Below are 24,495 nucleotides of genomic sequence, written 5' to 3' on the forward strand. Positions count from 1 at the left end.
CAGCCAGGGCTGTCCCAGGCGGGCCCAGAAATGTCCAAACTGGAGCCATGCAGGAGTCCTAGAGACATCCCGAAGAGCCACAAGCCCCACCCTAAGGTGCTGCCCCATCAGGAGTCCTTGAGGAGACAGTGCAGGGCTGAATTTTGGAGAGATCTGTTTTTATCCTGCTCATGTGGTATAACCTTGGGAAAGCCATTTAAATTCCCTGATCACTCACTTCCTCACCTGTGAAAATGAAGTCGGTTCTCACTGCCTCACTCAGGTCCAAGGTGAAGACTGAAATAAATATGTGGCAACAAGGGCTTTAACCAAGTGCAAAGCAGCACAAATGCAGAGTATTTTTCTGCAGGCCAATCCTCTGGGGTGAAACTCTTCCAGAAAGTATTAGGAGCCTTTCAGGCTATTCTGCCAAGCACCCCCAGGAGGGCCTGTGCTGGGTTTGAGTGCCGCCCCGATCTGTGGCAGCCAGAGCTGGATGATGTCATTGCCCTTGACTGAGGCTCCTCCCATCCTGTTCTCACCTACCACATGCTCCACGCAGCCCTGGCCAGCCACCATCAGAGAGGACCAGAGCTGGGCAGCACATCCAGCCGAAGTCTCTGTTTTGCCAAGATGACAAACGGGTTTCCAAAGGAGGAGTAACTCCTAGAGGCGACACAGCAGGTTGGTAGCAGAGACCTGGTCTGAGGGCTCCTGGCTTCTCGATGCTTGCCCCTGGCCAAGCACACCTCATCAGCTTGTGACAACCTGCCCCAGGAGACAACACACACAGGCCTCTATGTTTAGTGCAAAGAAGTTCTGCCCGACTTTCAGGAAAACTGCTTTATGAGGAATCTAGATGTGTACAGGGAGAGGGTTCTTCACATCTTGCTCCCCTAGTAATCGCTCTAGAGTGTCATCAGTGATTTTATTTAAACCAATTAGATGCACATGTGGTTTTCTTGATTTCTGAGCCTGTGTTTTGAGGTGTTACTCAGATGTGCCAGTGTGTAAGCTCATTGCTGGGGTTTCTGCAGTCCCCACCCCAGAGTGTATTAAGAGATGAAATCCAACAAGCTGGGAGCCCAGCCTGATCAAAGAGGCATTTTGCAGCATATATTTCAGGAGAGGACTGTGCTGGACCATGTTTGCCCTGCACGGGGAATATGGCATCCTTCCAATTTGCCTGTGATCAACCTCTTTTGTAAACGGTCAATAAAATCTGCTAAGGAAGGGCCAAGCTGACCTCCTGCCCCCTGCTTCCATGTGCGTTAGCTGACTCATAGGGACCAGTCTCCCTGACAGCCATGTTCAGCCTGTCTCCTGGCTCCTTCGGTGGGTGGATTCATCCCCTAACTCCCAGATCTGATTCCATGAGAGACTGCAAAATTTTGTCTAAATGGCCACACGTATACCTCTCATGGTAATATTTGCAGGGCTTGTCTGTCTGATCCTGACTCATCAGGGGCCTGGACTGGGCTTTTCTTCTGAGCAGGACAAGCCCCAGCTGGGTTGCTTGGGAAGGAATGGACTCTGGAGCTAGAACCAATTATCCCCCAGCCCAGCCCAGCGGAAGCAGGGATTGGGAGACCTGGCATGGACAGGAAAGCCCGGGCAGAAGTGCTGTCTCTGGGATGGTGGTCATGAGAGCCTCTGGGCTAGAAGCTCAGGCCAGCATCCAGGCCCTGGGAGGGGCATGGGCTCTGGGACAAATCCAGAACTTGAACCAAGATAGAGGCAGTCTTGGAAACTGGGCCTTTGGGGGCAACCTCCTGCACTGGGAAGTATGGGAAAAGTACCTAGCTGCTGGCAAGAGCCATACTGAGAAAGAATAGGAAGATATGGCCAAACCTAGGGTTCCAGCAAATGTGGAGGTACTGGAAGTGACCCCCATCCAGTGGGAGTGAGGCTGGGCCAAGTTCTACTGCATGAGGGAATGGCAGGGGCCAAGGGACTGCTGCTCAGCCATGCTGGGACAGGCCTGGCCTCTAAGCTGGCATAATTTTAAGCCTCCAGCTAAAGAGCTGGGAGGCAGGGGTTTCAGCTTAGGAGGACTCTCCCACTTCTGGGCCCTAAAAAAGGAATGGATAATCAACAGACGTGTCTCCAGGAAACCTGCAGGACAGTGTGTATTTTTTCCTATGGTTGAGGTCAGACTTTCTAACTGTATGAAATAACAAGGTACTTTCCAGTCTGACAGCCCTGGGTCTGAATCCTGGTTCTGCTGCTTACATGTGTGACTTTAGGCAAGAGACTAAGCCTCCCTGGGCCTCACTTCCCACATCAATACGTGGTGTAAAAAATCAGTGCCGTGAAGGTGATGGGAGCTAATCTATGTAAAGCATCCAACAGCAGCTTTGTATCTGCTGATACAAGCTCAGGAGACAGTTGCTATTCTTAGAGGTATGAGAGGATATTTGAGGATGTCAGCATGCTGTAGCACCATATCCTGGAGGGGAGGACTCCTGCTCATGCTGACCTCCAGGATGTTTCCACCCACTGATAGGCCCGGGAGCCTCTCCTTTGCACGAAGAGAGGAGAGGGGAATGGGAGGGAGGTGGGGGAGGGCAGGGCAGATGCCACAGCTCCAGACCTGTGCAGCCGGGGAGGCTGTGTTGGAACATCTGCATCCCAAAGGAGTCAGGAACTGAGGAGACTGTCCCTAAGAGAACCTGTGGGACTCGGGACGGAGCAGCTGTCCCTCAGAGTCCAGCTGGCAAATGTGGCAAAAGCTGGTGCACAGCCGGAGCCTCCCACTTCTCTGAGGCCTTCTGCAAGCTGCTACTCTGAGGACAAGAAGCTTCGAGAAAGCCAGAGTCAGCCCACCTAGCATGGATGTTGGCATCTGTTGGCAGGCAGTGATGCCTCTCTGACAGTCCTCAAGGGCCCTGGCCACAGGAGGGAAGGACAGGGAGAATGGGGAGGAGGCCATGTGAGGACTGAGGCTGCCACAGGCCCGTGGAGAAGCTGCAAGAAGACAGATGTGAGTTTAAATCCTGAGAAAGATCACCAGCGGCAGAGCTGCCCGGGGGGAAAATGAGGTTCTCTGGGGTTCACGGGGAAACCTCCACTCCATGTGCACCCAGATAAGAGGAGACAATCACCTCTCAGGGATTTAATAAGAGAGCTTGAAACATTTAATAGGGGAAGGGAGTGGGGGTTATAGCCTCATTCATGTAATAAACACTTGTGCTCAGTGCTGAGACGCTAGGGACACAGGCCTGGAAAAATAAGCCTGAAGCTCAGGATCACATGAGACTAGGTGGGAATCAGGATTCTGTAGCCTCCCTTTGTAGGTGATAATAATAATGATTATAGGGTCATATGATTTTCTATAGATTCTATTCCTTCTGGGTATGGCCCTTGCAACTCTACTTTCTAACAATCATCGGAGCACAAGCCCTGGGATGTAGCCAATCTCCTGTTCCTCGGTGCTGATGGCACCAGGCTCTCAGGAGCACCAAGGACTGCTCATGCGGACACAGACACCCACACATAAAGGGTCACATCACCCACCAGGCTCTCATTGCCCCACCGGGCAGCTCTTTGGAGCCTCAAACTTAGGTGATCTCATTGGGGGTTTCCAGTAAGAGGAAGAAGAATACTTTCTGAAGGAGACACAAGAACACTGCTGAGCAGACATTTAGAGGAAACAATGGAATGAGATGGGTGACGCTGCACAAGTCACCGTAACTTGTGGGTTAGAAAGGGGTAGAATTCTACCTTTCTCCAATAGGATAGCACATGTGGCATGTTCTATGTAATTGTTACAGGGCTATATATAGGGAAAGAGTAACATTTATTGATTGCCAGCCACCATGTATAATAAGATAATTAATCAGATGGGCCAAAGCTACACTGGCATCCCTTCCATGAAGAATTGTGTCTTCCTGATTATTGTGTCAAGTTCAGTGCCCGGAACAGAGTAAGTGCTCAATAAAGAGTGTTAAATAAATGGGTCAAGCCAAGTTGAGTTGCCACAGAGGGTCAGTCTAGGGACTAAAAGCCCTCACTCCCCCCAGCCCCGCCATGCCCAGCCTGAGCTGTTCAGCCCCAGGCTTCCTCTCTGTCTTGCTCCTCATCCCCTTCAGCCTCTCTGTGGCCCAGGCCATCCTCGCAGACAACTATGTGCTCTCTGTAGGAGCAGTCCCGGTGCTGCGGTGCAGCACGGGGGCACCTGGGGGCCTTCCTGAGCTGAGGACAGCAGTGCAGTCCCCATGCCCTGCAGCTGCAGGGGGCCTGGGCTGCACAGACGTAGGTGCCCACGGGCACCGCAAGCAACACAACACACAGGACCACTGCGACATGCAGCAGGCGCTCCCGTCCCTCCAGCACACTGTGGTCTCTGCCCGTCACAAAGACCACACACCGGCCTCTGCGTGCGGGCTGGCCCTCCAAGCTGAGGCATGCCTCATATTTCGTGCCGGGAAGGAGATCCTCCACAGTGTATGTGTTAATTCCAGGGCCAATGTGCACCACCTCCTTCCAGAGCGTTTCATCTGATGCAAGGTAGAGGGTGAACCATTTCTCCTCAGGGGCGTCTGCCACTGCAAACCACTCCAGCAAAATCCCATGCACTGTCTGCCTGACAACCCGCAGGTCAACATAGGCATTGCCATCTGAAGGGAAAGAGGGAGAATGGGTTGCCGTCAGGGCCTGGGTGGGCTGGACATGGAGGGAGATGACAAGGGTGCTCCTGCCGATGGAGTTGGAGGCCACACAGGTGTAATTGCCTCTGTCTACCAGGTGAGCGGCAGGTATGACCAGTTCCGACAGAGCAGTATCTTCTGCAGTAGACGAAGTCAACACTGTGGGAGAGAGAGCAAAGCAGCTCTGATAAACATGTCTCTGATAGCAAGCTGGACAGTGTTCAGCAATGCCAGTTACCTTTTTTAAGCTGGAAGTGACCATTTATTAAGTATATGTTTGGTGCCCAGTAGTTGCCTCTCAGCAACCCTGTAAGATAAGTACCCCAGTTTTACACATAAGAGGTTGAGGATTGGAGTGATTAAGCAGCTTGCCCATAGAGATGTTCAGAGACAGTGACTGATCTGGAACCTCATTCTTCTGCCTATGAAGACTCCACTTCCAAATTCACTAGCTGCTCCCACCAAACCACCGGAAGCCTTGCTATGCTAACAACATGGTTTTGAGGAGATCTCTTACAATTGTGTGCTATTGTGAGCTTCAAGAATTGCCTTTTGGGGGCGCCTGGGTGGCTCCATTGGTTAAGCATCCGACTCTTGGTTTCGACTCAAGCCATGATCTCAGGGTCGTGAGGTCCAGCCCCGTGTTGGGTTCCATGCTCAGCAGGGAGTCTGCTTCTCTCCCTCTCTCTGCCGCTCCCTCTGTCCCTCCCCCAACTTGTGCTTTCTCTCTAAAATAAATAAATAAATCTTAAAAAAATATTTAAAAGAATTGCTTTTTTACCTCCCAGATATAGAGAGGCTCAGAGCCTGGAGCCCAATGCCTGGATTCTTTCCCTTACTAAGTATATGGTCTTGGACCAGTTGCTTAGATTCTCTTGGCCTCAATTTCCTCGTTAATAAAATGGGATGATAATAGTACTCATTCCCTAAGTTTGATTGTAAGTGCTCAGTGTGAGCTGTTGTTATTACTGAAAGAACACATATAACACGGTAGCAAAGAAACTGACTACAGAGCATTAAAAAAGACATCAGCATGCATCTCACTGTTCTTCAAGATGCTACAACAATAAATCCTACGTTTCTCCTTCACTGGTATTTAATCTCAACCCAATAAGATGTGATCAAAATGATAGGAAAAAGTCAACAGTTCAGTTTGTTAGGTATTTTTTAATCTTCCAGCGGCTTGTCACTATGCTAAGCAAATATATGAGTAACTCGCTGTATTTTACTGTATTTTATTCAGGTATTTCTAGTTGACTTCTAGACAACTTTAAAGATATCCCAAGGGAGGCTATCCCTGGCCTTGTGATGTGTCCCAACCCTGCAGGGTAGCATTAAGGGTGATTCCACCTGAGGTATGAAAACAGAGCATAGAGTTTCAGAACATGAGAGGCAGGTTTGAATTCCTGTGGTGGGGCCCCATGGAGGTCACTTCCTCACGCAGGGTCCCAGCATTACAACTTCAAGCCAATAAGGTCTGAACAACACAGTGGTGGGAAGTGTAAAATTCAGTCAATATCTAGGAATTCCCAATCTTGCCCACCGGTAATTATTACTTGGGAAAGGAGGAGGGGAGAAGAGGGAACACTTGTTAATATATATTATTCTCAGGCCCTCCCCTGGACACAGGGAATCTGAATCTCCAGGGCAGAGGCCTGGAAATCTTATTTCAAACAAGATGAGTCTGCTTCAGCAATTTTAGGAAATAAATAATAGATAATCTCTAGAATCAGTCCTAGTCAGAAATTCTATGATTTAAAAATACACAGAATAGTATTTTGCATCTAGAAGACTCTCAAAGAACATATTTGTTCATATATAATTTTATAATATTTATATAATATGTCAAGTCAACTCCAATATATATATTTGCATATGCATATATATCCCAGAGAGATCTGCAAGCAACCATTTAAAATCATGCCAATAGTGGAACACTATCTTGGAAACTTCCCTGTTGTGGTGGGTATAATTTAGGCCCATCCCAATCTTACCCGCACCCTGACTTCACAATTGGCCCAGTTCAGAACCCTCCTACTGAGGATAAGGTTGCTGTTGCTGTAAGACCTTACTATTAACCCAGATACATTGAGAGGGCGCCTGTGGCTTACCATCAAATTCCCTCCACCTGCTCAGGGGATAAGTCCATGCAATGGTTGGTGAAGGACTGGCTCGTGCCAGGCATCTCAGGGTCACATTCTGTCCCATCTGGATGGTGACGCTGGCAATGGGGGTTGAGATCTGTGGCTTCATGCAATCACTGAGCTCAGTTTCATGAAAAAGCTGCCCCACCTTGGAGAGAGGGCGTTGGCACATCAGGTAGGAATTCACCAGGATGACCGGGATGCTGATGGACTTTACAAATTGGACAAGTCCCCTCAGGCGACAGTCACATAGCCAGGGGTTGTTGTGCAGCGCCAGCACCATGCTGGAGAGAATCTTGGCTCCACAGCCAGGCTGCAGGTGTTTCTGGTAGGCCAGCCAGTTCAAGAATACACTCTTGGATACAACTGTAAGCCTATTGGAGGATAGGTCAAGGTAGGTCAGGCTGACCAAGAACTGAAGAGCTAGCTCAGGGAGCACATCGATCATGTTGTGTTTGAGATCCAAAATCTTAAGGACAGGAGTGGCTTGGAATGCTGTCCATGGTACTGAACGGAGTTTGTTCCCCTCCAGTCTCAGCTCTTTCAGTTCAGACAGGTGCTCCAGAGCTCCTAGATGTATCACAGTGACATTGTTAAAATTAAGCCAAAGGTATTCCAACGTGCTCATGTTGATGAAGGACCCTCGGGGCAGTTCAAATAAGGGTGAATTTTCAATTCTCAACAGCTTTAACTCTTCAGGATGGTTCCTGGGGATCTTTCCCAAAGAGATAGATATGCACCGCAGAGCCCTGTACAAAAACCACAAAAGCTTTAAGGTGAATATTGGGGGGGGGGTGTGCCTAGGTGGCTCAGTCAGTTAAGCAACTGACTCTTGCTTACGCGCAGGTCATGATCTCAGGGTCCTGAGATCAAGCCCCGAATTGAGCTCCCACTCAGCAGGGAGTCTGCTTCATCTCTCTCTCTCTCTCCCCCTCTGCCTCTCCCCCACTCATGCGCGCTGTCTCACTCTCTCTCTCTTTCTAAAATAAATAAATATATCTTTAAAAAAGATGAACATCAGGGAAATGAGATCAGGTTTATTCTGGCATTAGATGTATGAATTAAAAGAAAAAAACAGATGTTATTCACTTGAAATAAAAGAGACCCATTTTGGTGCACAGTTCTCCAAAGTTCAGCACCAACTAGAGATTTTGCTGATTTCCTGCCAAATCTGGGCCTGTTCCCACTCCACATCATCCCCAAAGAAAGCCCATCCCCTACGACCTCCTGGCATCTTGGTAGCACAGCGCACCTGCCGAAACTCTCCTCTGAGCAGGTACATCCTGGCAGACAAGATGGCTGAGCTTCATGTGAATCCAGAAAGAACAGAACTAGCAGGAAATAATGAGAAACTGAAGCCATATTCCTCTGTTAGAAACTACCTTGTAAGTTTTGAATAAGTATAGTCCAAGCTTCTGAGTGGCAAATCCTATTATTGGTAATCCATGGTGATGTAGGTCAGCACAACAGTGGCAAAGCCCCTGGATGCTCTGAGGTCTGTTATGGCCCAAATCACAAGCTCAATAAGAACCCATGAAGAGGGAGCTATGTCTCTTAACTAAGATCACAAAATTCACCCTTTGTATGGTTCTTAAGTCTGGAAAGCAAACTCTAAGCGAATTGTCCTATTTAGCACTGATACTGCCTTACCTTAGTTTCTTACAAAATGATCTGAGAAACCAGCAGGTAATACTATCCTGAGTGCTGTGGTTCAGGTTATTTGGCCAGAATTCATCTAATACTTCATCCATCACAACTGGCTTCTGAAAGCTCAAATTTTCAACCACTCTCTAGAAGTGAATACAGATGGTGGGCGACAAAGATGTGACCACTCCCATCACTGGCTTTCTCCCCACACCTCATGTGATGGATTCATTCCTATACTGCATTAAGACAGCTGCCTCTGCCACATGGATGGGCAGAGTCAGAGAAGCATCACGGTGCAGAAGTTAAACCACAAGACTGCATTTTCTGATTAAGCAAAAGTGTGTTTCTTATCCTGGATCTCACAACTTTCCCTGAATGCTGTGTATTTCACATGATAAAAATTAGAGACTTGTGTTTTAAGGTGAGATATATGTAATTTTGGATACTTGCTCTGTCACTTCTTAATCGTTCAACAAGTATTTATTGACCATCTGCACACACTTTTTAGGTGCAAAGACTTCACTGGTGGGCAAAACTTTATAGATCCTGTGCCATGGGGTCTTCTTTCTAGCTTATGTTTCCTTGTGTTGAGATCTTTGGAAGGTCACTTAACCTCCATGAGTCTCAGTTTCTCCTCTGCAAAGTGAGGAAATTATTAAATACTTTATAGTGTTTCTAGGAAACTTTGAGGCTATATAAAACAAAGTACCTAACATACAGTAGTTAGGTTAATTCCCTTCCTACACCAACAGACTCTTGAAGAGCAGCAAAGTCTACTTCCCTATTACTTGGGGTACTTCCTGGTGAGTATTGACATTCCATGAGTTCCCCTAAGACTCATGATATACATTATACCCCACAAAAGGCCTCAAGGAAGAAAATCCGCTTAGTGGTTAGCCAGTGATGGGGAAATGGGTCACCAACTAAGCTGATTACACTCCAGCCTTTCCATCCAAGCCAGATATATTTGTTCAAGTTTCTTGTCTAGCTCTACAATCTGGCTAGATCTCTGGAATTCTTCTCAAGGTAAAAATCAAAACAAGAGTGCAATGAGCACAAAACTTGTGCTAGACATGATGTGCAGCCTAGACCTCCTTCAAGGAATGGGTTGATGCTCAGCTGCAAAGATTGCTTGCATGAGATCATGCCCTTTCCAAAGCAACCCATATACAAAAACTGAGGGTGAAGAGGACCCAAGGGCCCAGCTAGTTTGGCCTGATGGGGGGCAACTCTGATCTTACTCCAGAGACTTGCACCAAGATTTTGTCAAGCTAGCTTTTTGGGAAAAAATGTGATTCCTGCCAAATCTAGGTTGGCCAAGATTTTGTCAAGCTAGGTTTTTGGAAAAAAATGTGATTCAATTCATTGCATCACAACCCACTAGTAAATTTTTCTCACCTCAAAATATAAAGAGCTAAAGTGATCTCCATTCCCACAATTTCTTCTCTGTTCATCCTGTGTTATCGTCTTCCAATGAATCCAGCTGAACCTAACCTTCCATTGGTTTGCTGAAAGCTTGAGAAGAACATCCACTGGCATGTCATCTGTGGAATTATGCAGGCCACTTCTGCACTCCTCCTTCTCCTCTTCTGACCCCCTTATCTTCTGGTTTCCTTATTTGGCATACGGGCACAGGGGTGTAGCTGTGTTGCCAATTAAGGCAAGGGACTGGGACGATTAAATCTGGGTTATGTCATTTACCTTGAATAAGTAGTGGTTAAGTGGTGTCCCTAAACTCAAGAGATTTAACAACAAGGGGAAGAAGTTTGAGAATATGACACCCTCATCTCCCTTCCTGCAGGATGTTTTCAGGAACTTGGCTCTTAGAGTTATGGTAGAGATAGTCGTGGGAGAGGGGGTCATTCTGTTTATGAAACAATTAGATATAAATAGCTTCTTGGTGGTGGCTCCCTGGCTAGTCTTAATAGAACCTTAATAAGATAGTTTTCTATCTATTCATTTGGAAAATGCTACCCCAACATTAGTAGAGCTTCGGGATGGCTCAGACAGAGAACTGGGTGACATATCAAGAAGCAGACATGCTATCTTTCCTCTTTCTCAAGTTGGTGTTCTTCCCTCACTCCTCCCTCTGCTGCCAACCACATATGAGATGTCTTCCTGGTTACCCATGCTCTGTGGCATGCCTGTGATAGACACACAGATGACTACATTCCCAAGCTCTCTTGAAATAGGCAGGCTATGTGACTGATATTCTGGCTAATGAAATGTTAGAGGAAATAATGTTTTAAAAGCCCCTACATGATTCTCTAGTTTCTCTTTCCCCTTGTTACAGCAATTGTTGACATTCCAGGTGGTGAAGTCTTCACCAGCCTGGGTCCCTGAGTGAATAAATGGAGCAGAGCCCTTCCTCCATCCACATTTCCCACAGACTCAAGAGACTCTGTAAAAACAGGGATAAATCTTTCTATGCTAAGCCACCAAAATGTGGTAATTGTTAGTATAGCATAAGTCTAACCTATCCTGACTACAATGCCTTTGCAATTAAATAACATGTTCAAGTACTTTTAAGTTTATTTTTGTCTCTACTGGATTACATGAGAGTTAAAACAAAAATTTCCAGCTCTAAGACCTCTAAACACACTGTTCACTGAGTCCCTTGAATGATAACCTAATTTCAGTAGCCTACGTCCACTTTGCAGGATGCAATTTCTGTTACTTGCCTTTTGTACCCTGCAACCTACATGTATACTTTGAGATAAGTGACATCAGACATACTCACTGCCTAGGTCAAAAGGACTATAACACGCTGCAGTCAGAAAAAGACATGATGGAGATGCCACAATTCCAATCAACCTCCAAACAAGGCTTCCAAGGACAGCATGCTATAAGTTCACCATGGTGTAGGCTGGACTTCATCACTGGGAGACCAGAAATTATTTTCGCTGGACTCTAAGCAGGTTTTCAGGGACTAACTTATACTAACCAGACTCATGTACCAAAAGACCAATATATAAACCAGACATCATTTTATTTTTTTACATTGGGAATTGATTTTTTCCAGTTACGTGAATATTCATGAGTATAATCCAGGGTGGTTCTTCTCTACAAGAGCAAACCAAGGAAAACAGAACACACAAAGGAAGACTGACAGATGGATATTAGGAGGTTGACCATCTTGGGGGTCATTCTATTCAGACCACCAAAGTGGGTCTTAATGAATCATTGAAAAGTTTGAATTCTCTCTCTTCTTCTCTCTCTCTCTCTCTCTCTCTCTCTCTCTCTCTCTCACACACACACACACACACACACACACACACACACATTCATGTGATATTGGATAAATACTAACAAATTCTTACTTTCAAGTTCCTGAATTTTCCTCAAACAAGGTTTGATAAAACTGACTGGATGTTAGTAGTCTTTGGGCCAATAATTTCTCAATCTTGAATGGCTCAGCCAGTCACTTAGAGGAAATATTTTCACCATTTCAAAAAGTGGCTGATTTCACCTATTGCACTTATATTTGTTCTATTGTTCTAATTTAGGGAGTGCCTGTCAGTCTCAAATATCAAACAATCAGAATCGAGTCTTGGGTCTCAACAGCAGAAATACCTTTATAAATCTGCATCATGGGTTGGAAAACTACAGCCTGGGAGCCAAACCCGGTCTGCCACTTGTTTTTGTAGATCACATTTTATTGGAATACAGCCATGCCCATTAAATTACATATTGTCTACAGCTGCTTTCACATTCCATCAGAGGAGGTGAGTAGTAGTGACAGAGCCTAAACTATTTACTATCTGATTTTCTCTACAAAATATATGTTTGTTGACCCATGATGTAGACAGTGGTTTTGTCATCTTCCAACCAAATAATTTCTCTTACCAATGGCTATGGCCCATAAGTTATAGTCAGATGTACCCTCCAGGTGAAGGGCAGAAAATACCCATATATGGAAATTCCATGCTCATCTGTACTGGTGGCCTTATAGTTCTTATGGTTTTCAATGACTTGGAAAAATCCATTTCCATAGTGAACCTGCTGTAGATTACACTGCAGAGATCAACACTGAATAAAGACCCTCAGCCTGGCAGAAAGTTATCAAAGACTTAGACCCTCCAAGAAAAATCGATCAGTACTTCCTATAAATTATTCAACTCATCAGGCTTCAGTTTTTTCATCTGTAAAATCAAGTAGCTCAGCCTCCATGATGGGTTGTTGTAAAGATCAAATGAGAGAAAACAGGAAAATATGTTGTAAGGTCATATGTTGCAAGGGCTTTTGTAAATATGAGAGGGAGTACAGTAGCTTTAGAAATCACTGCATTGGGACACCTGGGTGGCTCAGTCAGTTGAGTGTCTGACTCTTGGTTTCGGTTCAGGTCCTGATCTTAGGGTCCTCGGATTGAGCCCCAAGTCGGGCTCCACACTCAGCACAGAGGTCAGCTTGTCCCTCTCCCTCTGCTCCTCCCCCTGCTCTCTCTCTCTCTCCCTCTTCTCTCTCTCTCATAAATAAATAAAATCTTCAAGAAAAAAAAGAAATCACTCCATCACACTGTTTCATATCTGGCAAAGGTTCAACACAATATGGAGTCTCTTAGTTGATCCCAGCAAAATAGTTGCCTTGGATCACTTGCTGTCCCCAAACTTCTGCAGTTGTTATCTAAAGGCCTTGGCACCAAACACCCTGGATGCTCCCCTTGTTAGAGCTCAGTCTTGCAGACAAGTCACAACATTGACCCTTTTGCTGGGAACATTCACCTTCACTTGTGCACAGAGACAGTATCTCAGCGCTTTCCCAGTTTTAAGCAAACTGAGCAGGAATCCTACTTTGAAATGGCTTCCTGAATGACTGGGAAGCCCTGAGACACCCTCAGGAACCCAGGTAAGTTTCAGTCAAATAACAAAGGCTGCTACATGGGGACAGAGGTGAGCTGTATGCCCCACAGCATTGAATGTCCTGTGCCACCCACCATGAAGGATCTCTCAGACTCAGATTCCTTCAGCCTGACATTCTGAGAGTAAATAAGCAGGAGTCTCTTTGGCATCATCCAAACCTCTAGAATTTATTGAAAATCAAATGATTATGTAGGTAGAATGGCACCCAGAGAAAAAAAATGTTAGAATCCCTAAGCGTATACGGTGAGGGCACAGCGTGTGTCTCTGCGTGTATATGACTGTACAGATGTGGCTAAAACATAAAGAGATTGTGTATGTGAGTGTCTACAAGCTAGCATAAATGTAATCCAGATGCCAGAGTGGGGAGTGGTAAGGACTGTCAACTCTGGAACCAATTCCTGGTCCAGATTCCAGAGCGGCTGTGGACAATGTAGTAGGATCAGACCAGTGCTCGGCACACTATTTCCTGCCCCACCATCACCTCCCTGGGAGAGCCGTCCTTGTCTGCTCTGTGAAAGTTGGCTTTGGCCATGGGACTTGCTTTGGCAGATAGGATAGGGGCAGCAATGGCAGGGTGCCAGTTCTAAAGCTGAGAACTTAAGAGACGTTGCTTATTTTTGCTCATTCCTCTGATATCATCTGACCCCTCCAAGAAAGAAGTCTGCCCCAAGTAACCAGTGATCTTCCATCCTGGGCCCCAAATAGAACTCATGGAGCAGAGCCACCCCGGTCAACCTGCAGACCTGTCATTGTGTGAAAATAAGGGCTTGTTGCTGTATACCACTGAGATCTTGCTGTTATTTGTTACACAGAAAAAACTGACAGATACAGGCAAGTTGGTTAATCCCCCCGTTTCTTCTCCAGGAAAATGGGGAGAACACGTAGGGCCTGCTGCAAAGGACTGTGATGAGAACGGATTAAGCTAATGTACATAAAGCACTTAGAACACTTCCTGGCACACCGTAAGTGCTTAGTAAGTTAGCAGTCGTCGCTGCGTGTAAATGTATGAGGAATCAGGTACCCGAGCCAGCAAGAGTGGGTGAGTGTGGACTCGGGTGTCCAGGTAAGCAGGTGGGAGGAGCAGAGGGAGAGGGGATGGCAGCAGGTGTGTGGGCATCTGGAGGGAACGCCCCCCTCAGCAGAAGTACTCATTGATCCGCCGGCCGCCCCTGGCGCCCAGGACCTGAGAGTCCGTGCTGGACCGGGCCGAGAGGAGCCTGTCGGCCTCACTGAGGCTGTGCTGGGACAGCTCCTCGGAGCCGTCCTCGCTGTGACCCAGCCTCTCCAGGTTGACGTAGGCGCCCGCGGCCTCGGCAGAGCCCCCCATGGGGCACTTGGCACAGCGCCGCTGCAGAGCCCCGCAGCACACGAGCAGGGTGAGGGGCAGGGAGATGACAACAGCCACACTGATCACCACCACGTTGATGAGCCGTTGGGTGGCCTCGGCGTCTACCACCTCGTCCGTGGAGAAAATGACACACTGCTCCTTCTGGGGCACCAGGTCCCGCACACAGACACACGCCACGTACTTGGTCTTGGGCGCCAGGCCACGGATGGTGACGCTGGTCTTCCCAGGCTGCACAACCACCCGCCGCATGCTGCGCTGCCCAAAGACCGCGTAGAGGACACTGAAGGTGGTCGTGTTGCCAGCCTGGGGGGCCTTCCACACCAAGGTCACGCTCTGGTAAGTGTCTCCCACCACCTTGAGAGACCTCACCATTCGGGCCTCCTGGCGTCCTGCCTGCCCACTTGAGCGCCCTCCTGGGATCCCCATTTGGAAGTGCTGGAGGCTCAGCTCCCCCTTCATGTTGGCCACAGGGGACCTGGTGGCTGGGACAGCAGGTCCGGGGATGTCAGGGACATGCCTGGCCACCATCTTGTTGTACGCGGCAGCTTCTGCCCCCTCGCCCCTTGCCCACAGTGTCCCTGGGCTCCCACTCCGTTCCGTGGAAGCCTGAGGTTCAGTGATGGCCAGGGAGATGACAGTCTCAGAGACTCCTAGGAAGTTCTTGGCCTGGCAGATGTAGTCTCCAGAGTCAGGGGGGGACACAGCAGGCAGGCCCAGCAGCGTCCAGCTTGTGCCATCGCTGGAGACTTCCTGGTGCACTGCGGGGAAAGAGGCATAAGTGGGAAAATGAATGGGCTCCTCGGCCCCCAGCTTCCTGCCAGGGCCAAGTTCACAGCCCTTGGACTGTGCATACTCCTGTATATGCAGCAGACCTTGTCATCCCAAGAAAACACTGAGAGTCATTCAACTGTTCTTAGACTAGCCAAGGGGATCAAGATCTCCGGGGCTCAAGGTAGGGAGACCTAGGCTCAGGCCAAGTCTAAAGATGATCTGCCTTCTAAATCTGAGGTGGTCAAGCAATATTCCTCAGGACCCTGGAGTCCTACAGAACGGACTCCTTGGGGCAGCAGACAGCGCTTGGGGGGTGGGGGGATTAGGTGCATCAGGTGAACATGAGGCAGAGGCCCAGATGGAAGTTCATGACCACCCTGTCCAGACGCACTGCCACCTCAATCCCAGCATTTTCAACTCTGTTTTAACATAATGGAGATCCTGATCCAGTTTTGTTTGTAAACTGATTTCAAACTCACAGTCTTAGAGCAGCACTTGCCAACCTAATTGAAGGAGACGCCTAAGAAAGTAGCGAGAGACATGAGGTTTTCTGGTCAGGCACTAAGAAATGATTGCTCCTCGGCCCCCTTTTTGCCCACAGGTGAGCCGTGACTCCTGCAAATCCCACCAGCCCAGGCCAGAGATGAGCCATCTCTGTCTACACAGCAAAAAGACCACAGGCTCTGTGCTGTAAGCCAAGCATTTAGCCTCTCAGAGTCTGTTTACTTACAAAACAAGAAGGATAATCAGGTTGTTCTTTAAAGTTCAATGACACTGTGCCTAATATACCTAACACGTGAGGAGCTCAAGAGATGGTAACTCATATAGTTAATTACTCCTCGTGATACTGGCTTAACAATTACACTTGGACACTTACTCTAAATACTAAATGTACTAAGAGTCTCTTTCACCAAAATGGCAGCATCTTGTCCCTCCCAGGGTGGGCCCGGATGGGGTGGCTCCTGGAACATGTAAGACAGGTTGAGAGCCACTGTCCCCCGACCTCCCCCGACTCAGCCTGCACGGTCCCTGCAGCTCACACACCTGTGCCGTTGAGTGGGTGCCCGTTGGCTCTCCTCCAGCTCATCTCTGGCCCAGGGACGCCGGTGGCCCCACAACGCAGCAATACCGCACTGCCCAGTGGGGACCTGACGCTGGCCACCCCTGGGCGGAGCTCAGGACTCTGGCACTTCCTCAGTTCCAGCTGGCTGAAGGCCACTCCGGCCAGGCTGCGTGGGCTGGCGCACTTCAGCCTGGCCTCTATGAAGGCCAGATGTGGGGCCCAGCCTTCCAGGAAAAGGGCTAGGTCATAGAGGCGGCAGTCGCAGGCCCAGGGGTTGTCCTGCAGCCCTGAAGGGGCGGAAAGGGAGGCAAGCAGTGAGCACTCGATATTCAGCCCCCCACGGCCAGCTCCTCTTCCCCCTCAGGGAGGACAAGGCGTGTCCTGAGCTCAGAGTCAGCAGAACTGGCCTCCAGGTCCAGCTCCTTGCCTCGCTAGCTGTGGAGCAGTAGTAGTACCTGCCATATTCCAAAATCCATTTCTCAAAATGTTTCATGACCCCTGACCCTTGACTTCTGTCCTCCCAGCTTATGTGGCACTTTCAGCATCACCCCAGCAATGAGGGTGACTGCTCTGGGCCATGGTCCCTTTGATACAAGCTCAAAAGGGGAGGAGTGAGGAGGCCAGGAAATCAAATCCTATGTCATGTCCAGCCCTCTTTACTTTAAAATTGAACTTCTTTATAAAGATGAAAGTAGGTCACTGTACCCACTCTGCCCAAGAACCTTCTATAGATAGAGGGGTATCATGTGTCCTGACTTCTAAGACACAATTCCTTTTTATATGTTTCCATTTCTGAAATATGAAATGAATGCATTTAATGTGGTGTCTTTTTATCCTCCAAAGACTGTTATCAAATTCAATAGTATGTCTGAGAATCAGTGGCTTATGATTTATTTACATACATATATTTGATACAGTTGGAAGGGGAAATGTCAAGGGTTGGGGTTAGGGGGTTAGATTCATCTGCTTGTACATCCATGACTCTCGGGTCCTTCTGAACACTAGCTGGGAGGATGCTAGCTCCTTTCCCCACCCATCCTCAACCCATCCCTCTGGTAGCTGCTACCCTGTGTCACTGATTAAATGCATTTAATGATATATCTGCACCCCAAGAATCATCACTGCCCCGTTGTGGCAGTGAGCTAGCTGGCTTTCACCTGTTGTAACAGAGTCCCCAAAGAATTAATGCAAACAGCAAAGTTAAATGACAGGGAAAGGTTTACCCCTCAAACTGGCAAAAGTTAAACATTCCAAACCTTTTCATTATTAGCCTCATGAGGGAAGAGATTTTCATCTATTTCTTTTCTGCTGTATCCCCAGCACCTAGAACTAAGACCCCACATTCATAGGCAATATACTCTCAGAGTGAGAACACCTGCATGGGTGGTCTCATGCACTACTGGTAGTGCATGCACAGACTGATATCAAAATGTCTAATGTGCATACTCCATTACCTAGAATTCCCCTTTCAGTTCCTATCCTAGAGAAACATTTGTCTGCGTGCACAAGGATGTATTTTCAAGAATGTTCTGTGTCATCATAAGTGTTAGTAAAATAATGGAAACAATCTAAAGGTCCATTGAAGGTAGAATGGCTAAATTAACTGTAGTATAACTCTACTATGGAAAATTATGCAGTTGACAAAAAACGAAATTGATCCATTTGTAGTAACTTAGATCTCCAAGACATATTGCTGAGTGAAAAAGTTAGTGCTAGTTGATATATACAATATGCTCTATACAATATGAAATTTTATGTAAAACACAGAAAGAATTTCTATGTGCATATATATATATATGCATGTAAATGCATTCTAAAAGATAGGGAACATGCAAATAAACATAACAGTAGCTACCTGTTAGAAGGGGGAATAGGAATTAGAATCAGAAGAAGGAAAAAAGAGTCTTTAGCTTTTTCTGTAAAGCATATATATATATATATATGTTTAAAGGGCACTTAGTTAAATTTTATTTTCAAATAACCAATTTTTTCCATGTAAGTAGTATCCTATACACTATCCTTTATCAGGTGAGAAAGTCTGCAGGGTGGATGGAGCTGAAATGGGGCTTGCTGTTCCCTGCCCTGCTTCCAGGCAGTAAGGCCTCTAAATATTCCCTCCTCCTGAGATTCTCCTGGGCCTTAGGGCAGGAGCTGCCCCAAACCATTCTAAGATTGCTCCAGCCCCTGGTACTGAACCCCCTACGAGCCAAGGCTCCAGGCACATCCTGCTAGGAGGTCTCTCTTCTGCTACTACCCATCCACTCCCTACCACCCACCCTCTGCCACCATCCCCTCATAGGACAGAGGAAAGAGAACCAGTCTATCTGACATGAGCCTTAGGCCCAAACCACTACTTACTAACCCTTAGGTCGTGTCTGTTCTGTAAAACAAAGGGCTTGTACTTGTACTATCTACCCTGGGATGTGGCGAGGGTCAAGTTCTATGAGGGGGCAAGAAATTTAGGAAAGCTTCAGGGCCACACTAACGCTAGATGGCCAGTAAGGACTGACCAATTAGCAAAGAGCTAGGACCACCTTCCTGCCATGTAGGCATACTTAGTGCTCCGAGGAGACTCTCAAGGGGATGGGGAGTGTTCACAGGCTTTGAAGATTGTTGGAGGTTGGATTTCCCGGAAGCAGACCCTGAGATGAAGATTAGCATGCAGCATGTTCATTAAGGAGGAGAGGAAGGAAGGAAGGAAGCAGGAGGGAGACATGGAGCTGAGATGAATGGGGGCCTGGTGAACCCCTGGGGGGCTCCGGAGCTGAAATAGCTCATCTTAGTCATGCCAAGTCGCTGGGCCCTTTGACTCCCACCTGACAGGTCTTGGGATGAAAGCTGTGTCCAGAAAGGGTGGGTGGCCTTGGGCAAGGCTACTCTGCAGCGAAGGCTGTCCCTGAAAGCCACTGACAGCACCTGCAAAAGCGGGGCAGCCAGTCCTACCTTGACGGGGACCAGGGTGGCACATCACTGTGCCTGCCACATGTACCTACCGTGAGCTAAGGACTGTTTTTTTACCCACAACTCCAACATTTTGAGATGGATAGTCTTATCATTCTCTCTTCACAGAGGGGAACCAAGGCACAGAGAAGCTAAGCAATTTCCCCAGGGACACACAGCTAGTAAGAGGCAGCGCTGGGATTTGAACTGGCAGCAGCTTGAGCTCCAAAGCGGCCTGTGTGTGCCTCTCACCCAATCTTCACTCGAACCCCCAAGGCAGGCGTGATTTCTATTCTTCAGGTAAGGAACAGAGACTCAGAGAGGCTTAATAATTTTCCTAAGACTCCCCGCCCCCACCCCCACCCCCACCCCACCCCCACCGCCCCGAGGCTCCCCAAAGTGGCTCCAAGTAAAGGATGCCTTCCCTTACCTAACACCAGCCTGGTGCGGTGGCCGGGGAGGAAGGGCCCGGTCTGCAGGTGAGCCCAGGTGGCCAGCAGCTCCTGCGGGAGCCTCATCAGCTGGTTGTTGGAGAGGTCGAGGAAGGTGAGGTTCCCCAGAAAGCGCGCGGCCTCGGGCGGCACGGCGGAGAGCCGGTTGGCTTGCAGGTCCAGCAGCCGCAGCTGGGGGGCGTCCTTGAGCGCCGCCCAGGGGAAGGCGGCCAGGCGGTTCCCGGGCAGGCGCAGCTCGCGCAGGCGGCGCAGGCCCCGCAGCATCAGGGCGCTGAGCTCGCTGAGCGCGTTGTAGGGCAGCCACAGCTGCTCCAGGCGGCCCAGCGGCCTGAAGGCCTCCCCGGGCACCCTGCGAATGGCCGTGCGCTCCAGGCGCAGTCTGGAGGTGTCCGGAGGGACGGACGCGGGGGGCAGGGTCATGTCCGGGTCGCTGCACACCACCGTCCTGGTCACAGAAATGGGGGACATTGGAGCGACGGTCCTGTCGGGTCCGAGATCCCCCCTCTTGCCCCGCTCACTCCCGGACTTCCCTTCACGAGGCCTCCTGGTCTGCACGGAAGACCGGACCCCAGAACCGAGGCTCCGAGCTGCGCTGGGCCCTGGACATGGGCCAGGACCAAGCAGCCTCCTGATTTCCCTTCTCGGGCGGGTGGGGGACGGTTCTTGCTTTCAGACCCTTGCACGGGGGTCCCAGAGGGCCCTTTGGTCTCATCACTGGCCTGAAGCTTAAACTGTTATCTCCTGTTATGCACCTCACACCACCTGCCGTGCACTAAGAATGAAGAGTGTTCATAAATCCTGAGATCATTTTGTGCATTGCAGCACTGCACATAGGTGTTAAAAGTGTTCCTTTATTAAATTATACCTCCGTTTTGGTGACTACTTTGGATTCTCTTCATTAAAAAAATATAAATATAAATTCAAATATAGATATAGATATATATCTATATATATCTATCTCAGCGGGCGTCAGAAATGGAAGCCATACACTGGGTACCTCAGGACTCACCTGACTCAGGGACCAGAGACGATTAAAGCGTTTAAGAGCTAGGACTTTGCGCCCGCAGTTGGATTCATATCTGGGCTCTCTGTTTGCTGGCTATGTGTCCTTGAGTATATTATATAATTTCTATTTCCTCAGTTTCCAGTAATAGACTCCACCTCACAGGGTGGTTTTGGGGGTTAAATGAGGTCATGTTGTGTACCCGCTCTGCCTATCTGTCACTGGTAGGAGTGCAAAGCTATTTATTGACCATTATCACGAATTTTGGTATTCCAGCACTGTAAGCTCCTTGCAATGATCCCTCAGCCCAGACAGTAACTTCCTAAACCTTTTTCTATTAAGCGCTGCATTCTAAGACCAGGTCTGTCACCGATGCTGTGTGACTTTGAGCCCTGTGCTTTCTGTTGGAGGTAGGGGCAGTAGAGGCTCTTCATCATCCTGGTCACACTGACCCTCACCACGGGCTATCTCCTGGCCTGCTCAGGGCTCAGCCCTGGCTTTCCTTGGGGAGAGGATCCTTACGTCTGATGATCCATATGAGTTAGAGCATCAGAGCCTTAGGTCAAGAATGGAGTTCTTCTTGTTTTTCAGACCACATGGGGTATCCTTTGTTGGGGGTGACTCTCCATTCTCTCCATCCCCTCACACCCAATCAACACAACACCCATTGCCAGGATCATTGTAAGAGTCACACTGATAACCTGCTGCCCTGATCAGAAGACGAGGGGAGAAAGGGAGAATGCAACGCCAAAATGTTGAAAAGATGGTAGGAAAGGCCCTGCACCAGGAGCTAAAATCCCTGAGCAAGTCAGGAAATGCAGTGGTCATTAGTGGATAAGTTGAAGATGTCAGGAAGAAGACAGTGTAAAGACTGCCAGAGAGAAAAGGGAGAGTGGGCCTTGGTGGAAGAGCGAGGGTCCACAAATCACAGTGGCTTTGGAACATCCCAAGGAAGGGGAGGAGGAGAGGATGGAGGTGCCCTCGGGGCTCAGGTGGGGCTTGGGGAAGTGAAAGAAAAGGCTGAGGATGGAGGGGTGCTTGCTTGCATGGAATGGGCACTCCTGGGCTTTCAGAGAGCCCATAGAAATGGGTTGAGGCCAAGGCTCCTGGGGGCTGGGCCAGAGGAGCCCCAAAGTGGGGAAAGCATGAGGAGGCAGGTGGTCGCATTATGGGGGGGGTGGTAAGAAATACCTGGGATGTGATTGTGTACCCCCAGGAGCTGAGATAAGAGAATGGAAGCGGCCTGGGAGAAAAGGGGCTGGGGAGACACAGGGAGGATGGTGGAATGGGAGGAAGAAAGGGAGGAGAGGAAAAGAAAGAGCGAATGGGGAGACCTCCCCTGCCCTTCAGAGGCTTCCTCGCCACCAGGATCGTGGAAGAGAACTCAGGACGGATTTCTCGGAGTGGGCACTCTTGTGCCCCCCCCACCCCCATGTGTAAAGGGACTTGGTACTTCCCACGCCCTGCTGGCTGCAGGACAATGCAGAGCAGACCAGCCCCCTAGGACACCGGGTCTCAAGAGCCCAGAAGATGGAGGTCTCACCCAGCCATGTCCTGGGGGCCCTGCATCCAGCCCTCCCAGCCCAGCCTAGCTGCTACAGAGACAGGGGTGGGCTACCGATCCCACACACCGGGTGCCATACCTGGCCTTGTTGCCATCACCCAGGATGTAGAGGCTGCAGCTGCATTGAGAGGGGCAGGAGCCCTGGGCTTGGGGGTGCCCCCAGAGGGCCAGGAGCCAAAGCATGCCCACTGCCACCCTCATGGCTCCTGGCTCCTCTGTAGCCCAGACAGGGGCCTGTCCCTGGACTGCTCTGTCGTCCCAGCCCAGGAAGCCCGACAGCTGCCCACTGGCTCATCAGCCCCCCCACAACCCCTCCTGAGGCCATCGGATAAACAGGGACAGACTGGGGATTAGGGAGGGGAGCCCTGGCCACAGCACTCAGCGGCTTATTGCTCCTGGAATCACCCAGTCCTGAGGGTGAGGGTGGGGGATCCTCTTCGGTGTCAACGGCCCCTGGCACAGAGAGGCCAGGGAGTGGAAAGGTGGGGCGGGTGGGCAGCCACCCAGGGGCAAGTGGCTCATGAACTGGCCAGCTCGGCTGTCCACCTGCAAAGTCGCCCCATGTCAGCCAGGCTGTGGAATACACAGACCGTGTCAGGGTGCCTGGGCTCAGAAGATGAAAACAGACCTGGCCTATGATAAGGGCCATTGGAAATTCTCTCCTGTGACAGTTTTATTGGGAGAAAGAACTGAGATGAAGGTGATAAAGACATTAGAAAGAGCCAAGCTCAAGGGTCAGGGTTCAAATCCCAAGGTTCAAATTCAGATATCTGGGGGAGACCATAGAGGTGTGCTCCATGGACTCATGAACTTTCCCATTCTGCCGAGCAAGCAGCTGCCTCCCTGAATGCCCCGTGGACATCCAGTCTCAGAACACACTGTCCAAGCCAAGCCCTCGTGGGCATCATCATCAATGCCAAAGGTGTGAGGTGTCTCTGTGTGAGGGCAGAGAGCATCCCTCTCCTCTGGTTATCATACTCTGAGGAAAGTCCCAGAGCAGGATCTCAGGAGTTCTTAGAAAAAATGCTTTCAGTTTTTGCTGATTGTTGCCTGCCTCCCACCTCGTCCCATCATAGACATCATCCTTCACTCATTCATTCTTCACGTTTGACCTCAAGGTTCTGCTCTCTGGTCCGGCATGCCCTTCCCGCTTCCTTCAGCTTTTCCAGAAGGTTCCCCAGTCCTTCAAACCTGTAGGCTTAGGCAGGCATAGACCAGTGAGGTGTGACCAAGCAGATACCTAGGGCCCCAGCGCACACATAAAACGCCTAGCTCTGTACCGGGCCTGTTTTGACAATCTTGGCTTCCAGGAAATTTGGTTTCCCTCTCTTCCTCTCTTCCAATCCAGCCAATATGCTTTTCTCAATGTTTCCCACCTGTCCCTCCTCCGCCCCAAACCAAAAAGGGCAGCCCTTATTATTCCCACACCTGCCTTTTCTGCCTTCTGTTGGGGGTGTCTTCCCATCTCTCTCTAGCCTAACGGAGCTCTACCTTGTTTCCTGGCCCTGTTCTGCTTTCCCGTGTCCCTTGAAGTCTTCTGCGGTCTTGTAGGCATGAAAAAAACCTGACATATGGTAATGACACATGGTAATGCAAGATAGAAATTAGGAAAAAGGGGTAACTGGGTTATCAAGAAAGGTTTCCGGGAGGATGGGGGCCGTCAGCTCAGCCCTGCAGGGTGGTTAGGCTTGATTAAGTGGGAACCAAGAGCAGGAAAAGCACAGGAAGTAAATATTTGTGGAATAGAATGAGCTGCTTGACCCAGAGTCTGGGGACAGGAGGTCGGGCTGTTGTTTCAGCTTCGTTCACAGATCACTCTGTGACCTCACGTCAATTCCTAACTGCTTTGAGCCTGCTTCCTCACATGAAATGCAAAGAATTCATGGAGTTGCTGTAGGAATCATTCTCAGATCAGCTAGCACAGTGCCTGGCTCCTAGCGGGGCCTAAACATTAGCTATATTGCTGATGGAGCTCCGGGCCTTTGGTTTCTTTATCTGAAAACGAGTGAAATCACTCCAGATCAGTGTTTCTGGGTGTAATTTTCACTGTCAGCCAATGCGTAACTTCTCATTTGT

At 49.1% G+C, this 24,495-nt stretch overlaps 2 protein-coding genes across 2 annotated transcripts; both read right to left on the bottom strand.

The window, feature by feature from the left end:
* Nucleotides 1–4,020: 4,020 nt before the first annotated feature.
* On the bottom strand, nucleotides 4,021–8,134 carry LOC141371967 (leucine-rich repeat, immunoglobulin-like domain and transmembrane domain-containing protein 2). The gene is made up of 3 exons (XM_073890391.1): nucleotides 8,025–8,134; nucleotides 6,740–7,521; nucleotides 4,021–4,787 (listed from the first exon to the last, which is right to left on the bottom strand). The coding sequence occupies exons 1-3, from the start codon at nucleotides 8,132–8,134 to the stop codon at nucleotides 4,027–4,029; spliced, it is 1,653 nt and encodes a 550-aa protein (XP_073746492.1). The 3' UTR covers nucleotides 4,021–4,026.
* A 5,864-nt stretch (nucleotides 8,135–13,998) lies between these two features.
* Nucleotides 13,999–22,620, bottom strand: LOC112830918 (leucine-rich repeat, immunoglobulin-like domain and transmembrane domain-containing protein 1). Its single transcript, XM_025881100.2, has 4 exons — nucleotides 22,499–22,620; nucleotides 19,831–20,297; nucleotides 16,442–16,747; nucleotides 13,999–15,384 (listed from the first exon to the last, which is right to left on the bottom strand). The coding sequence occupies exons 1-4, from the start codon at nucleotides 22,618–22,620 to the stop codon at nucleotides 14,414–14,416; spliced, it is 1,866 nt and encodes a 621-aa protein (XP_025736885.1). The 3' UTR covers nucleotides 13,999–14,413.
* Nucleotides 22,621–24,495: the final 1,875 nt, after the last annotated feature.

Source organism: Callorhinus ursinus, unplaced genomic scaffold, assembly GCF_003265705.2.
Source record: "Callorhinus ursinus isolate GAN/ISIS: 27379988/994484 unplaced genomic scaffold, GSC_fseal_2.0 scaffold147, whole genome shotgun sequence".
NCBI lineage: Eukaryota > Metazoa > Chordata > Mammalia > Carnivora > Otariidae > Callorhinus > Callorhinus ursinus.